This window comes from Podarcis erhardii (genome assembly GCF_964252035.2).
Source record: "Podarcis erhardii genome assembly, chromosome: 6".
Lineage (NCBI taxonomy): Eukaryota > Metazoa > Chordata > Lepidosauria > Squamata > Lacertidae > Podarcis > Podarcis erhardii.
In genome coordinates this window covers 34,326,587-34,344,504 of record NC_138510.1, presented here as the reverse complement: position 1 = coordinate 34,344,504, position 17,918 = coordinate 34,326,587, and the positions used below count along the sequence as shown (strand labels likewise).

Below are 17,918 nucleotides of genomic sequence, written 5' to 3'. Positions count from 1 at the left end.
ATCCCAATACCAAGCAGACACAAAATACCTTTTCCCATAAGCTCTGTTTTGCTCCTCCATGCAGATAAGCCTCAACCACCAATGGGACCCATCGAAGTTGTGGACTGCTCCACAAATAGTATAACTATCCAGTGGAAGCCCCCCAAAGATGATGGTGGCAAACCAATCCAGAATTATATTATCGAGAGGCAGCAGGTTGGCAGAAAGACCTGGGTGACCTTGGGGAAGACCGATGGAAGCAGCACTGTCTTCACCACCAACAAAGTGGAACATGACAAAAGTTATTACTTCAAAGTGAGAGCAGTGAATGCCGAAGGTACCAGTGAGGCACTGGAGTCTGATGAAGTGATGGCTGCTACCAAAGGTAACAGGGACCCTTCTGCATGTTTGTTTGTCAGCTTGCCATGCCAACATTCAACATCCCATCAGATCCCCAATGATGTGTAACTAAATTGCATGGACATCTGCTAGTGGTACTTGTTAGCTGAATTAGAAATTATGGTTAGAAATTATTCTTGTCTTAACAGGCAGTATAAATGTTTAAATAATGAGCAACTGCATGTCCCCCCAGCATTTCCTGGTCCTCCTGCTCCTCCCAAAATTGTCAGTACCAGCAAGGGTGCCGTCACACTCTCATGGGCCGCACCACATAAGACCGGCAACTCCCGCATCTTGGGCTACAGCGTTGAGAAGTGCAAGAAGGGCAGCAACAGCTGGACACCTGTCACTGATGTGCCAATTACAGGTAAGCAGTCATAGAGCAAAGTCGCTAAAGGGCATTACAATAGGAACTGGAACACTGAGATGTATTCTTAGGTTGCCAATTTAGGTCTGGTAAAGCATAATGGCGACTTATAAAAGCGATGGATAAGAAAAAATGAGTATATGTGTTATGGAAAATAAGGCACTGGTCTTCATGCTTTTAGGATGATGCTGTAGAAACTATTTTAAAATATATTTGCAGGGTTATAATAAGCCCTTTTCTGCTGACAATTTATGGTGTCTCAAATAGCTGCTTGGTTTTATTCTAATTTTATGAACTGTTTTGCATTTTAAATGTTTTGTTCATTGCCTTGTGAAGGCTTTTAACCTCCTGCCTAAAATACGTTACTAAATTAAGTAACCTTGCTCACCGGATAGTTTTGTTGATTAGAATTCCCTTCTGAACTTAACCACAAATGTTCTCATCAATCTCTGTACCTATTTTCTTTTTCTATAGTAGGGGAAATAATTAGGTAAATTAGTTAGAAGAATGTACTGTAGGTTAAGGTCTCTTTATTATCCTTGCTCTCAGTAATGCAAACACAAAGCCAAGGTTGACTGACTCCATATTGTGGCATCACCATGCTCACTATATGATTTCCTGAATGGATTTGGGATCATTATTATTATTTTTAATTTCTATGTCTCCATCCAAGGATCATAGGGCAGTTTGCAATATAAAAACACAAGAATGCACACCACAGTAACAAATAGAAACAATCCCACCCTCTCAACACACAGTTAAAAAAACACCCCACAGATGACTGTTGTTGGCAGCTTCATTGTCTCCTAAGTGCAGGACAGCTCAGTCAGTACATAATGCGACTTTATTTCAGGATTGTGGGTTCGAGCCCCACATAGGGGAAAAGATCCCTGCATCCTAGGCGGTTGGACTAGATGACCCTCATAGTTCCTTCCAATTCTATGACCTCTCTTCTTTATCTTAAGTGGGACTTAGAGCAGACAGCCCTTTAAACAGAAGTCTCTTTCTAAGCAGGATAATTATTTCTCATTATGTTATTAAATTCCGCAGACAGGAAGTACACAGTGACTGACCTGAAGGAGGGTCTGCTGTATGAATTCCGTGTGGCTGCCATTAATGCTGCAGGGGCGGGTGACGTTAGTGCGCCGTCGGAAGCTGCTTTTGCTCGGGATCCCATGAGTAAGTGATTCAGTCTATCCTACTGGGTATGCCACAGGAAAACCAGAGGTGGGGAAGGTGGGGAGAGAGAGAGAGGAGTTGCACAAAATGTTTCAATGTGTTCATCCACTCAACAAATTGTTTGCCGAGTGCCATCATTCACATTTAAATTGGGATATGGGTTTCAGGCAGCGGTACTCAGTTACCCCTCTCGGTAATGGAAAATGTGCCCCTTTGCTTGAGAAAAGCCCAAATGACAGCAGTAATCACTAGCTCCACAATCGCTAGGAAATGGCCATGAGTAAATGCATGGAGAGTGGACACAGCAGGCCAAATAATGACATTTCTAATTGTTATAAAAACTGTATGGGTTCCAATCAGACATGGCCAGCAGGGTGAGGTAGTTGCCTGGCAGTGATGTCACTGTTGCTCCCTATGATGGGGCCAGGTTAGCAACAATGCAGCCAAGACCTAGCATTTCTGCTGGTGCCCCTGCCCCAATTTTGCCACCACCCTGCCCATTCTCTGTACTCTCAAGATAAGCAGCAGTACCGCTGCAGGGAGAACAAGCCACTCTTGATGCCGGTATATAAATATATATTTGATACACAAATTCTACTGTCTGTTACAGAATGCATGATATAGAATTTCCAGTGAACTGGGTACAGGGTAGGGAATGATTGCCAGAGTTACCAGAAAGAGGGCTGGGGTTTGTCATGACATTATGCTTCTGCACTAACACATTACAAAAAGTAAGGGAGCAAAGATAAACCAAGGGAGGCAGAATTGAACAACAAGGACAAAATAAACTGATTGGAATTTTGAAATGCCAGTCTATCCTCCCCTTTCCAGAACCACCAGGTGCAGTGAGAGATCTTAAAGTGATCAGTACTGACTACTGCAGCATCTCTTTGTCATGGACGAAGCCAGAAGCAGAGGAAGAAAGTCATGCCAAAGGCTACATTATAGAGATGCGGCACACTGACACTCTGAAGTGGACCCAGTGTAATTCCCTCCCAATCCCAATGACTACATACACAGTTAGAGGGCTAAAAGCCAGGGAGATGTACTTCCTACGAGTGAGAGCAGTCAATGATGGTGGTTTTGGCGAGCCCGTCGAACTGGACACTTGTGTCCAAGCTGTACCTCCCACAGGTGAGTCATAATGTCCAGCTTTCGCTTTGGTAATTGATGGTAAACAGAGACTAAAATCTGTAGGACTTCCCCAAGAAGTAGAAGACTAGGAACAGGGAAAAGCAGTGGAGAATGAACCATAGGGAATAGATGGCAGATCGAGGAAGAGCTGCATGGTGAAATGCTAGAGGGATGGCCAGGGAAGCAATAAAAGACGATGAATGGATTTCAGAAACAAACAAAAATGAAAGGGTGAGGGGAGAGAAAAACATAATTGAATTGTGCTATTCACTATTGTGATTGCTGGTTGTCTTGTGTTTGTAATCTCTCAGGGGGTGTGAATTTGAGGAAATGACCCTAGCAGCAACTTGAGAGGGTATACAGTGGTACCTCGGTTTTCGAATGTCTCAGAAGTCGAACATTTCGGCTTTTGAATGCCAAAAACCCAGAAGTAACTGCTTTGGTTTTTGAACCATCATCGGAAGCCAAACGTGCCACACGGCTTCCGTATTGAGTTTTCCAGACGGAAATGCTTCCAGAAATGCATGCTTCAGTTTTCAAACGTTTTGGAAGTCGAATGGTCTTCCGGAATGGATTATGTTCAAAAACCGAGGTACCACTGTACTATAAACAGAAACCAAAAGCTCTAATAGGGGTGGAGACATGCTGAGGAACTGCTGAGATTATCAGAATGAACATGAAGCCCAAAGGAAAAAAGAAAGCTGAGCACCAAAAGATGTTATTGCATCCAACCTGGTGTGGTGAGGACTGGGGAGTGACAGTTCATAGGGACATAGGAAGCTACTTTATACTGTCTCAGACCATGGATCTATCTAGCTCAGTTTTGTCTCCACTGATTGGCAGTTTTGGATGGGTTTCTCTCCCATCGCTATCTGGAGGTGCTGGGGACTGAACCTGGGACCTTCTGTATGCAAAGCAGAAGCTCTGCTCCTGAACTGCAGCTCTTCCTGCATTTCATGAAAAGAGAAACTGAAGGAGACTACCCGAGAAAGCTTGGATCAAGCTTCATGCCTAAGGAGTCCATTGCAGGTGGCTGAATCAAATTGTGGCGAAAAGACACAACCCTCCAATATTTGGCAGGCGCAAAAGTGCCATCTATTAAGTTGCAGTTCTTCCACAATAAATCATACCTTTAAAGTAACTCAAGAATCAGTTGTTAAATCACTTGTAGAAGCTGATCCTGCTGTCATAGAAACAAAATTCTCATGTCGAGTAGGGCTTCTCGAAAGTACTTGCAGTGGATGGTGTTACTAGGCATTCAATATTTTTGCAAAGTGCCAAACATATTGCATAATCCAAGGTGAAGTCTTTAACTTACGTATTTTTTCCCCATTTTAGTTCCTCCCAAACTCTTGGTAAAGGACACCACCAAAAGCTTCATGATTGTAAAAGCAGGGGATGCCATTCGTGTGCGCATTCCCTTTGAAGTAAGTATAGCCTTTCTGAGAAGTGCAGCATTCACAAAATCCATTCCCATGACCTTTTTTTTGTCAAAAACCTAAGAGCACAAGATGCATTCTAGATTTTGCTAAACAAACATGGACCAGTGTGTGTGTGTGTGTGTGTGTGTGTGTGTGTGTGTGTGTGTGACTTGACAGTCATCTTTTCATAAATATATAGCTTACACATTCATTCAAGGGGGGGTAGTATTCAAGTTGTAAGAAACAAGAGATACAGTTTATTGCATCTTTCTTTTTTATTTTGTGTGCCAGAAATATGTAATATAACACTGTATAATATATTCTATGTCTATGTGTTGTCCACTGCTTTGAGATTCTTACTACTGGATGGACAGTAGCTTCATTATGAAATGATGAGTTTGTGCAGCCCTTGGTATGGCAGATAAAGTAGTCTCTGGAAATACAGAAGTTGTCCATCGCTGTCCCATGTATACAGTATTTTGTTACTCGGTGCTTTTACTTTTTTCAGCTGGAGCGCAGTTCCGGCACCTTTCATTCCCCCCCCCCCAGCACTTCTTCCCTTTACGTACTTCTGAGAAGCCCAAAATGAACATTTCAAGTCAAAACAGAAGCTGAAAAATAGGGATAATGGCTCAGGCTGTTTCTCATCTATGTCATGTTTGCATGTGTTTGTTCATAAATCTGTTTCCTCCCATTCTCCCATTGATTTGTTTTTTTTAATCGACATGAAAATTCACATCTTAAATACATATTTAAATCTGTATATTTGAATGCATTTTCTCACACAATGCACATTTCTAGATGTATTTTATTTCAAAATATCTATTTCAAATGGATTTTGATACATTTTTGAGCCAAAAAGTGCATTGCAAAATTCAGTTTAGCACAAAATCTGAAAAATAACTATGTTCTGACCTGCACATTAGTCCAGGAGGTTTGTGTCTGGATAGTTTATACCAGAATTTGCAAAAACTGAATTCTACCACAGCCCAGTTACAAAAGTTTTACTATCTCTTTTCTGTTCACCAGGCTTCCCCACCTCTTGAAGTGGTTTGGCTAAAGGATGGTCTTACTCTGCCCGCAAAAGCCACAATAGCTACTAGAGAAGGCCTGAGCCAACTCATCATCCCAGGAGCTGACTTTTCTGACAGTGGCCATTATAGCATCACCCTCCAAACTGAGCGTGGAAATAAAGAGACTTTCAGCTTCCTAGTCCAAGTTCTAGGTAAAGGCCATGCAAGGCATTTCCAACTGCGCAATCTGCATTCGAATTCCCCTTTTTGGAAAATTGTATCAATACCATACTCTCTATAATCCTTCAGCTAGACAGGTGTCTATTGTCCATGAGGGGAGGTACAGCCCATGGGGGCATTAAAAGGTCACAAGTCAGCATATTTAGCAATGCCAAAAAAGGACCATGGATCACATGTCATAGGAGTCCTTTACAGGCAACTGTCAGCAATGGAATAAGACACCAGCTGCAAGCATCACAGTCTGTCAGCCCCTCCATTTACAGTTTACAAAAATGGCTGTACCAACTGTCAACGGGCATTTCTGTCTGGGAGACAAAGAGGGTGAAAGCTGGCTTCCTTCCACAAGCAAGCTCCAAGCTAGTGTTGCCTGGCTTTTATTCCTTTTAAATGAAATGCTGAGCCCTCCTTACCTCTGCAGCTCAGGGCGGGCAGCATATTAAGACTAACAATAGTATTGTGAAAACCTTGAGGTAATTATATGCCTCACTTTTAACAAAGCTGACCATTAACTATCAACAACAACAGCAGCAGCAGCAAAAAGATGGCAGTAGCTGGTTGTAGCCAATAGTTTAGGTCATCTGAAGGTACCGTAGTTTGTCAGCTGGACTACATAGGCAAACTGGCCTGGAAAAAACTAGGATAGATTTGGACAGACTTCAGGCTTGCGGAATTTCCTTTAGTTGTTGTTTTTTTTTTTTACTAGAATCCAAACTAGAGCCTGGTGTAAAGGACATGCAATACTTCAAGGAAAGAATTTTAAGCTCGGGAATTTGTTTTGAGCACCAGAACTGAATGGACTTTACAGTCCATCAATACAAAAACGAGTTCTTGGTTACCCACCTCAGTCCACTTTATCCATTTCAGCAGTATAATTGCAGCAGATATCAAATGAGGTTCACAATACACATTTTTCTTCACTTAACTGTATCAGGGACAGCCATCAGCATGAGTGACTAAGTTCTATGGGCATGATTTCCTCTTTTCAATACTCTTGTACCTTATTATACCGCACCATCTTAAAATTCTGGCTCTGCCTTCTGATTTTATTTATTTTCACTTTGCAGATGTCCCAGAATCTCCTGGTCCTATACAGCTAATTGAGAAGGTCCCTGACACGGTGACTCTGATTTGGGAGCCCTCACCAACAGAGAAGAGAGAGGGCACCCTGAATTATATGGTCATGAGACGTGACTCCTACAAAGGATCTTGGCAACTGGTGTCTGACCTGATTTACACCAACAAGTGCACTGTCTCAAATTTTGTCCCAGGCCGGGAATACTACTTCAGAGTTCAGGCAAAGAATTGCATGGGAATCAGCGAGCCCTCTGAAACAGTGCAACCCTGGATCATTCACAGGGAAAAGGGTAAACAGGCTTTGAAAGTAAACCAGAAATTGTTGGTTCACTCTCTGTGTATTCACTGTATCATATAAATAAATAAAATGATGCTTTGAAGCATTTGAAGCTTTTTCTAGAAAAAGAGGTGCCAGAACTCACCTTGTTCTCTTATAATGGCAATGGCACTCACCTGAGAGGTGCCAGAAATTGGTTCGAGTGAGTTCCTGATAAAAAAAAAAGCCCTGCTTTGAAGGCAGAAGCTCTCAGCTTCAATCTCTGACATATTAGGGCTGGTAAAGACTCTTGCCTGAAACTCTAGAACCCATTAGCCAGCATTTTTCACTCCAGATGTTTCAGACTCTCAGTCCCATCAACCCCATCCAGCATGTCCACTGACCAGGAATAATGGCAGTTGTAGACCACAATAACTGGAGGGCACCAAGTTGGCTATTCCTGCCCTAGAGAGCTACTGCATGGCAATGGAGACAATATGGAACTAGATGGACAATGACCTATCTCAGTATACACTAAAGCTAAATGGAAAGGTGCAGACCTGAACTGTAGGCATGGTCAAATAATGGCATCTCCATGTGTCTGAGGTCATTTGGGAGAGTTTCTGGTCATTGTGTTCTTCATACCATGCAGAAAGTGTCAACAAACTTGTTGACTTTTTATTGGTAGAACCTCAGAACTTAGCCAAAGAAGCTACTGCATCCTCACCGTTTTTAGCCAATACTGCATATGAGACATGAATGTTAAGTTTACTGTGTGATAGTCATTCCCTTAACTCAATATTTTGTGCATCTTACAGGTAAATTTGCAGTCAGAAGCCCAAAATACAAGGGGATCAACCAAAGTCAGCCTCCAAGATTCCTTGTCCCATTGAAACCTCATGTGGTAACTCTAGGATTTGACTGTCACATGAGTTGTGCTGTGACTGGATATCCAGTCCCTCAAGTAATGTGGTATAAAGATGGCAAGAATATCTCTCAGGATCCTACCTTCTTCAGCAAAAATGACTTTGGGGTCTGCTCTCTTGTGATCCTAGGAGTCACAGCATCAGATGGAGGCCAGTACAAGGTGGTGGCCATCAATGAACTAGGCCAAGCAGTCAGCAAAGCTGAAGTCACCATAAAAGGTAAAGACTAAAGAGTGGGTGGGGTGTGGCATGGTTAGCCCATATCCCAGTCACTCGGTATACCTCCATGAAGCAAATAAGCATTTAATGTCTGGCCTTAGGGCATTTTGCCACCCTATATATTGGTACTGTATATTATTGGTCCAAACTAGAGCCCTTCCCTGATTTCAGCTATTAATTCTATGGTGGCAATACTTTTTAAGGTGTGGACAGGGTGTTTAAAAGCACCCTGGCAAATCCTGACCCAACAACAGGAAACTATCCAGCTTCAGCAATTAGTTTTGTTCAATTGCTGTTCTGTCTCTGCTTGGTTGATTGCCTCACAGTGAAACTTCCCATGAGACAAAAGGTCCTTTGATGAGAGCCTGTGACCTTCCCTCATCATGAGTCTTTCTGAGAATTGTGCCACAGTCCTGCAGAAATTAAATTTCACCCAATAATAGCAGAAGATGGGGAGTGGATGACAGCTGAGACGAGAACATAAGTAGGAAATTGGAATATTTTTCAAACCAAGACATGAAGGTCACAATGGGCACCATTCCAATGAAGCCATTGTGCGAGCAGAACAACTTCTACCTAGGCAACAGCACTTCCCTTCCCTCTCCTCCCCCATATGCCCCCATTACCCCCTAAATCTGCTCAGGGGCTACCCCAACTCTCCAATGCATTTAAGGTGAGGTTGCATTCAGGAAAGGGAAGTGACTTCATTGGAATCAATGCAGTGTTTTCTTTTTTCATTCTGTGCCTTCATAGTTCCTTTTGACTTCCCCCAATAATGCAGGCTCTTCTTTTGGTTGCTTACAGCTGCAAAATACAAGAAAAAAATCCTGCACCTGCAAGTCAATAATGCATGGAATAGTCTTCGTATACTTGTGCCCCTCCCCAACCCCATACATACCAAACATATTTGCTTGTGTATGTGTCCTAATTCCTAGGATGATCAGTGTACATGTCTTATGTTAAGGCAATTTATAGGCTACATACTATTTAAAAAATAAATAAATCAGTGGACTTTAACTAATCTATGCAATTCTTTTCTGTGTACTTTCCACTTTTAATCATATAAAATCTAGAAATGTCAAGTGATATGTCTCTTTCTCTCTCCTCTTTTTTCCTGTGGAAGAACCTGCTTTTTAGAATGGCCTGCATGGAACCAGCTTTGCACAGTCTGTGGCGTGACAACGTTTTCCTGTAAGACAGACACCGTTACTGAAAAATACGTATTTACTGTTCTGTTAAGCAGCCTGAAGATTCTATCTGGTGAGGCAAGTGAGGTCAAATCAGCAATTGTTCTTTTCCTTACAGTTTTCATAACAGGAAAGCCCTTTGAAAACATGTATGCAATTCTGTTCAATGGTCCTTCAAAGAGCAGAATCCCAGTATACTTATCTGAGACTTTAATGGAAGTAAATGGAAATATGATAACTTTAATGGAAGTAAAGTTGTTGTGAGCCACCACAGTCATCATCTTCACAATGAATTTATTGGTCTTTAAGGTACCACAGGACTTCCTGTTTTGTTTCTGCTACATCTGGCTAACATGGCTACTCCTCTGAAAGTCATGACAAGGAAAGATAGTCCTGAAATAATAATAGATTTTATATTCATATCCACTGGGCTGTAGCTGAGATGGTTTATTTGTAGGATAAAGATATTGTGAGAGAAAATACTTGGAACCAGCTCCATGGCAAATGAATTTCAATTAGCTTGGCTATGCCCACAGTGGCTGTATTAGAACATGAGCTTTATGAATGTATTGGGAGTAGAAGAGTTTATAACTAGTTGGGATCCTTCTGTCAAGAACACCAAATTTTATGTATGAGATGCCTTACTAATTTCAAGCATCATTTGGGTTTTAACCAACTCTAATTTTAGAAAACTTAACAGAGAATTGAAATGTGACAATGCCACCTATTCAGTATTCAAAGGATTGAAGATGGATGCTTGAACAAGATTAGTTTAACCTTGAAACAGAAAAGTTTGTTTTAAGATAAGTTTTTTTCCTGGGCCTACAGCAATTGCCTCATCAACAAGAATCAAAGCAAGACTATACTTTTGTGTTTGCTCAACCCTGAGTTTCAGCCTCATACTTTTCAAAATGTCTCAATGAAATGAGGCCCTCTGCCAAAGATATCTGCCCTCTGTGTTTTTCACTTACGCTATGAAAAATAGCTTGCTATTATTATTTTTAAAAAAGTATTCAGTTAACAGTTTCCTAATCAAGAACAGCAAAAGATGTTTAGTAAGGCAATAGTAAGGCAATATAAGGAGGATGTGAGGGCGATCTGGCTGTGACATCTGTCACCCCATTGATCGCCAGGGTTGATTCGGCTGATCTGGCTGGCTAGGCGGGTGTCCCCTTCCTCCCTCACCGCTCCATGTGCGTCCCTTCCGAAGCTGCGCGCTCGGTGGAAGAGGACGACCATCCCAGATAGAAGGAGTGTACCGTTCTTCGGTCAAGGGTATACGATAGCTGCGCTCCCCTGCTAGAACCTCCAAACAAGTAAGGCAATATAAGGAAAGTCCAGAAAATGTCAAATGCAAATATAAGTCAAATGCAAGTTCAGCAGCAGATGGACTCTTTAGCAAAAATATTGTAGTGAGAGATTTAACTGACATGTCACAAGACATCTCTAGGGAATAATATCCAAATCTTTGTCTGCACTCAGAATTAACCAAGGACATATCTGTTGCTGAATTTCTACCAGTCTCCAAGACAGAATTTCCATTCTTTTAGTGGATTTTCTATGAGATGTCAGAATCCATCAAAGTCTAGTGAAAGCACACTGAATGATTGATGTTCGAAAAGCAGATATGAGGTGATGAATATACACAGGTATCACACTGGATCCTTAATGGTAATTGTATTGCTAAGTGATAATATTGGATCGCCTGGGTGGGGGCAGGGAGAAGGCAGGGGGGCTATTGTGGCCTTAGACCATTGCCATCTTGTGTGCAAGAGTCTGTGTGCAAGGTTTTCATTTGTTTCAGCATTTTCCCTACCAAGGAACTGCACTTTATGGGCCAAAGGCAAGTGAAAACTTAATACTGAACCTGAATAAACACGACCTAAATAAACGACCAGCATCGTCAGAAACCTTTGAAGCTGAATCAAACTGCTGGATAATCTTTTCTAGCCCTGTACTGAGTACTTGGATTGGCAGCAGCCCTCATGGAGGGAGGGATCTTTCCCAACACAACTACCTAAACCCCTTTAACTGGAGATCTCAAGGAGTGAACTTGGGACCCTATAAACCACTAAGCTATGGTCCTTCTTGAATAATAGTTACCACATTGACGCAAATATAGGCTGCACACATATTTCATACAAGCCAGGGTTTTTTTTTTGGGGGGGGGAGCAGTGTGGACCATAGGTGGGTCAATATGGTATTGCACAAAGCCTGAGTGTCTCAGTGCTGCTTCTCTGCCCATTATGCCCATTCAGGGTATTAGTACATTAGTTTATCAGCTCATCGTTGTTGTATCTGAGCACTTCAGTTTCACTAACAGAACTAAAACATGCAGACTCCCAAGTGTTTTTAGAAAAGGTAGGACTGATTATAAATCTTCCTGCTTCAAAACGTAACCCAGGCTGTGTTATTATTTTGATTCCAAGGGTCTCAAGGTGTCACATCAGTACAACAAAAGTATGCAAAATACATGCAGTAAATTCAAACTGACCAAAAGGCAGTCATGTATCTGAAAAGTTAAAACATCCAACCTTCGGCATCCCTAGCAGAGATGTAACCAGGAAGGAAAAGAATCCAAATTTCCCCACTAGGGGGACTCATTCAGTGCAGTAATACTGGCTACATGCAGCAGCCAGAAACTGGCGTTTCTGATGTTAGTTGTTTTCTCTCACTGAAAAAATGAGTAAGGTATGACAGTGGTTTGCTTCTCCTGTTCAGGTTTTTTTTTTTTTTTTTTTAAGTGGGAAGGGAAAGCTTGTTCCTGGATGCATAAACAGATGAAAAACTTCAGCTAAGGCACCAATTATTTAAAAAAAACAAAAAACAGATGTGCACTGTAACCAACATTAGATGGTCATAATAAAGTTTTTGTAAGACTGGAATCAACATGGAATGTCAAAACTGACTTCAATAAACTTGGTGTGAAACTGACTTCAATAAACTTGGTGTGGGGAAGAAAAAGTATATGGTTCAGATCATAAGCAAATGTCTTTTCTCGTGGAGGCTTTCTTGTCTTTAAATTATTAACCAGTGGATGTGAATGACAAAAATGCAAGGACACTGGTGCGGGTGTTAGCAAAAACAGGAAGGGATGAACTCAGGCTACATCTGCACATCTACTACATTACAGCCTGTGGTTTTTCATGTTTAGTGTTTCTGCAACATAACACAGGCACACACGTGTAGAAGTCATTTCCACCCATTTTGTTTAATAAAAATACCACAATTACGCTTCTGGAAAAGCTGCAGGTGTTCTTTTTGTTGTGATAGTATTGGTAAGCATGCTATCAGGAATTAATACCCCTTAACAAGCAAATTTGCATTATATCATGTCTGTCTCTGTGGGTTTGGTGTAGCAGAAGTACGTGCAAATTGGTCACATTGCTGGCAGCAGTATCCACACAGTTCCACAGGGAGCAGTCATTTTTTTGCTAAAAGTGTGAAGGCTATGTACTAGGACTACTGTCTTTCTCAGAGATGAAAAATTTAAATGCCTTAGCCATTGATTATACACTGGCTAACTTGTTGCCTGTTGTTTGCATGTCAATTCATTTAATTAAATGACAATTTACCCATTTTAACTTGACCAGCAATGAGCCACAGCAATAAAAATCAACCAAATGTGTTTGTGCTTATTACTTACCCTGCTCTGACAGAACTTGGTCCTTCTCATCTTTCAAGGAGGAAGGGAAAAGCTCCCTTTTTATCACTCACCCAAACTGGCCAGTGCAGTAGTGGTAAATTCTAAAGTGCAGGAGCTGCTCCCATAGCCAAAAAAGGAGTCCAAAATACAGACACCTTTGTGGATTCCACACAGAGAGTGGAGGGGGAGTATATAGCATAATACCCAATTTAAAAGGGTCAGTAAAACTATAACCCTGTGCAAAATTTCCCGAGAGAGTAAGCTCCGTTAAACTCAGTGGTGCTTACTTCTGACTGCATAGGCTCAATTTGCAAAATACACTGAATATATCCAGCCAATTAAACTGCAACTTTTAACATTTAGTTAGAAAGGCAAATAGTCTTGCAAAAATAGCCTTGCTGGAGTGAAGTAGGAACCCTGACTAAGAAATGCATGTATTTTATGCATTCCCCCTTATGCATGCAGTTGGGTTTCACCACAGATTCCCAATAATTGAGCCTTTAGGAGGCAAAGACAGGTTTGCCACCATGGAATATGCAAAATGGTCCTTTACACCCGCTTCAGTCTATATAAGCTGGATCAAATGTAACATTTGCTATGTTGTACAAAATTGTCAGTAAATGATCTTAATATTCCCATTTGCAAATCTGTAAAGTTATGGTTTAAAGAGAGAACATACCTGCTCCAGATCTATGTCAGGTCATTTCCCTTCATACTGGAGAGCCTCCACACAACCATATGACCATTTCAGCTTCTTAAAAGCCATGAAAGGAAGTAGCTGCTCTGGTCTGGGGTTGCCTGCATATTCAAGTTAATCTTTCCAAAAGTCTTAATTCAGGATATACTACTAGAACTCCCGCAAGCAAGTCATGCAGTCAGCTTGCTTTCTGTTCTATTTTTACTCTCTCGTTTGTATAACATGAAACCAGTGCACTAATTTCTCATCTCTGTGATGTTGACGGGCAAGTGAGGACCACGAGGAAAAGATGTGCTAAACCCAGTGTTTGGACTACAGCAGTTATCCCCAACCTGGTGCCCTCCAGATGGCGTGGACTACTACAACACCCAACACCCTTGACCATAAGCCATGCTGCCCCATGTGGGTGGGAACCATAGTACAAAACACCTAAAAGGCACCAGGTTGTGAAAGGCTGGACTTGGGGTTAGTGCTTTTATTTGAGAAAAGAGAGGATTTTCAAGAAATCTAGAGATAGAACTAGGCAGTTGCTAGCTGGTTATCCAGCACAGCCACCTTGGACTGCTTAATTTCCTCATTCTTCCTAATTAATTCTCCACCCAAGATGCATCTATGAGTCCTCTAGTTTCTTCCATCCATGCAACACTTCAAGACAAAAGCTTGCTTCAGGAGCAACTCCCTTCTGACACCACTTTCCTTCCCATCTTTGATCTCATCAGCCAAAACGCTCTGCTTGATGGATACAGAACACTGCCTTTTCATCTGGCCATTCCCAAGCACTTTGCAAACAGCTAGTTAAAGTTCTAATGCCAATCCTATAAAATCGGCAAGAGGTTGTGTCACAAGGCAGCCACGTGAGTTCTGTTTCACCCTGAATCAGGACATGCTCAGCCAGGCAAGAAGAAGCCAGCCACAAGGAGAGAAGCAGCAGAACTCTTCCCTACAAACACTTTGGTTTGGGCGGAGAGGAAAACAATCGTTGCAGCAGTTCTCGGAACAATTCTCGCGCTCAGCTTCCACCCTAAACGGTTGGGTCTCTGAGGCTAGATACAGAAAGCAGAGGAACACATTCTGGGAATTTCCCCAGTTCCTTTTGAAAAGGAGCACATCCCGAAAGCGAGACCAATATGTTATTCCTATGGGAGAGGGGAAAATATTGCTCTTGGCACTCATGCCAACATTCCAGCTCAGAAGCTGGGCGTTGGCTCTCATTATTGCAAACCCAGCCTTGTTTCTCTGCCCCTCCCCACACCTTTCAGCCTGTCACTACCTTGACTTGGGAGACTAGTGTGGAGGAAAGCCAGGGAATAAGGCACCTTCTTCTTCATAATCTTCAAAAAATAAAATAAAATAAATACTATGTAACTTCTCCATTTCCTACCTGCCACATTCAAATATTCTTCATGCTCCCAGACAGAACACTCTCCCTTCTATCTCCCTTCTATCTATCAAGCAGCATCTTGAGTCTCACATTGGTGGAAACCTCTCCCAGTTCTGACCTTTTGCTTACAACTTCTTGGATTGTTGAAAGGAGCCGGTAGCCTTCTGCTCACGTACTGACCTGCCATGGGGCTGGGGTCAAAACTCTTCCTCTAGAAGTGTGCCCAGCCCCAGGTGGCCATGCCTGATTGGAGGACCCAGCTCCCCTGTTTCCACCAATGTGAGACTCAAGATGCTGCTTTAGAATACTAAGGACCAAAGCTATACATGAAGGGTCCACCCTGCCTGATTGTTTATCGTTCAAATATTTTCAACACTCAGTGATATTATATGCCATAACAATATATGGTGTGATATATTATCAAGTTAGCATAATGTTAAAGTCTGATAGTCTTCCTGCAAGATACGAGTGGTGATTATATAAAAGCATGGGGTGGGGCATCTCATGCATTCCTTGCTGCAATGGGAGTTGCCTCGTTTTGTTGCTTCCTACTGGGAACATTTGCAGATGCTGCTCTAAACCAAGGAGCCTAGGCTGGTAAAATGTCTTCCTGGCATCTGCTTAAAATATTTGCTGACATCAGAAAACACTCTTCCAAACCTCTGGCTTTGACTTAGGCCTTGTTATAGAGAAATGTGTGCCGTGCTTAATCGCAGGTTGTCTCAAAGCTCCCCCAAAGTCATTCTTCTCTTGGTGCTATTGGTCATTAGTTCCTGAGAAAGGGTTCTGAATTGCAAATAAGGTGATACATTCCAGACATGGTGTAATATCTTGCAGCACCAGCTTAAAAAGAAACATCACTGTCAGTAACAGTAATTGTCAGTACAAGGATTGCTACCTAAATCAAGAGCAAAAGCCAGTCCAGCTCCTAGTCCTTTCTTTAGCCCCATATGTGTGGCTCTTGGTTTCCTACTTTAAAATGACACATTTGGGGGGGGGGAGCCTAACTTGCCCAACTGCAAGTCATTTCACAGTTCCAGTTTGGAATAAGCATTGCGTAATGCAATTTAGGCAAAATGATTGTGCTGTCCCCTACTTGGCTAGGTCATGTAAACAACCATCACAACCACCAGAACACTGATATTGCTCTGCGTAATAATTAATATTGGTTTGTTGTCTTCCACAAGCTAGGAGAAAGGGGTATACATTTTTGAATTTACAGATTTTTTAGGAATTAAATACATCCTACAACTGAGTCCTCAAAGTTGTGCATGTTTTGGACAATAAAGATAGGGCCCAAATGTTGTCAGCTCCAAGGTATCATCTGTCTTGCACAGTGGTATGAAGTCAGCGTGCCACAAAAGTGTGAGCTGGTGTGGAACCAACTTGAACCAAAGCAGCATGGCCTCATCCAGACTGTGCATTTAAAGCAGTATCATACCACTTTAAATAGCCATAATTTTCACCAAACAAATCCTGGAAACCATAGTTTACTAATGGGGTTGAGAGTTGTTAGGAAGCCTCCTATTCCCCTTACAGAGCCACAATTCTCAGAGTTCCCTGGGAAGAGGGATTGGTTGTTAACCACTCTGACAACTGAAGCTCTGTGAGGGGGATAGGGGTCTCCTAACAACTCTTAGTACCCTTCACAAACTATAGACTGAAAGTGGTGTGATACTGCTTTAAATGTATGGTTGCAGATGGGGCCCATATTGGCCTTCTACCAAAATCCTATTTCCTTGCTCTCTCTGCTCCTACCAAGCTCATGACAAATTGGGTGGATGTCACAGCCACTCCTAAGTCTGACGAAAGTTTTCCTCTCGTGTTGGTTAGTGTGGCATTGAGTGGCTTTCGCTGTCATTGACTGCCTGCACGGCAAAGAGAACAAAGCCATTAGCAACGCCTAATTTACAGGCAGCTGATCTCAGAACATGGACGGGGCAGAATATAACATGCCAGCGCAGATGTGGCAATTCCCGAGGAGCTGATTTCACATGACTTGTCTAATAATACCTGAAAGCCACAGAGATTTCCCAGGAGGACTGTATTGCTCAATTGCAGCGAGCAGAGGACAAGCTGCCTTTAATTTGAGAACAGAATGCTGTGGGCAAGGAAGTGAGGAGATTCCCCATAAATGTAACATAAAACAATCAAATAACAGACCTGAACGCCTTGGTTCCAGTGGAATAAAGGAAGTGACTGAGCAAGGCCTTAGATTCCCTGGGGAATGTATCAAGTAGTCTCACTGCAAGAATTCCAGCGCAGGGTATCTTTCATGGCAAGGACTGCCTCTCACATTGTTGCAAGATTATGCAAGGCACAAGCAGACATGCAGGTACTTGCTTCGCAGCAAGCAGAGAAACTGGGTTATAACCAAACGAGAAAACAGTAACATAGGGTTGTAGTCTACTAACTTTTACTTAGAGTAGACACATTGAAATGATTAACTTAGGTCCATTCATTTCAATGGGTCTCCTCTGAATAAAGCTTAGCTCAATACAATTCATAATATTGCAGTTCTTAGCTATTATCAAGGGGGAAATGTGGCTTTAGAATGTCAATACTATAACTTTCAGGCACCCCTAGATGTGGATCAAACACTTTCAGAATCAATGACAATAGATTATTATGAATGTCATTAGTTAAATAAGCCTCTCAGCTAGAATATTTTATTATAAACATTTAAGAGGAGGGTTTTGAGTTCCCAAACATCACCTGGTATTATCATGTACTAGTGAAATTGGCTTTTCTTTATGATTGGCATAAAGCTGACCAAACACTAGAAGAAGAACAAGAATAT

General features: G+C 42.0%; 1 protein-coding gene and 1 long non-coding RNA gene across 51 annotated transcripts in view; one reads left to right on the top strand and one right to left on the bottom strand.

Annotated features, from left to right (window-relative positions):
• IGFN1 (immunoglobulin like and fibronectin type III domain containing 1) overlaps positions 1-13,022 on the top strand; it is a 48,524-nt gene extending 35,502 nt beyond the window's left edge. For all 50 annotated transcript variants that reach the window (XM_081864843.1, XM_081864832.1, XM_081864857.1 and 47 more), the window contains 10 exons: positions 65-364; positions 572-745; positions 1,796-1,924; positions 2,756-3,058; positions 4,397-4,485; positions 5,509-5,704; positions 6,797-7,096; positions 7,881-8,207; positions 9,331-10,454; positions 10,716-13,022. In XM_081864843.1, coding sequence (XP_081720969.1) covers positions 65-364; positions 572-745; positions 1,796-1,924; positions 2,756-3,058; positions 4,397-4,485; positions 5,509-5,704; positions 6,797-7,096; positions 7,881-8,207; positions 9,331-9,344 — 1,832 coding nt within the window. In that variant the 3' untranslated portion in view covers positions 9,345-10,454; positions 10,716-13,022. The remainder of the gene's footprint in view (positions 1-64; positions 365-571; positions 746-1,795; positions 1,925-2,755; positions 3,059-4,396; positions 4,486-5,508; positions 5,705-6,796; positions 7,097-7,880; positions 8,208-9,330; positions 10,455-10,715) is intronic.
• On the bottom strand, positions 1,875-17,401 carry LOC309343499. Its single transcript, XR_014157315.1, has 3 exons — positions 17,282-17,401; positions 13,720-13,838; positions 1,875-1,943 (listed from the first exon to the last, which is right to left on the bottom strand). It is a non-coding gene; the product is annotated as an uncharacterized lncRNA (long non-coding RNA).
• Positions 17,402-17,918: the final 517 nt, after the last annotated feature.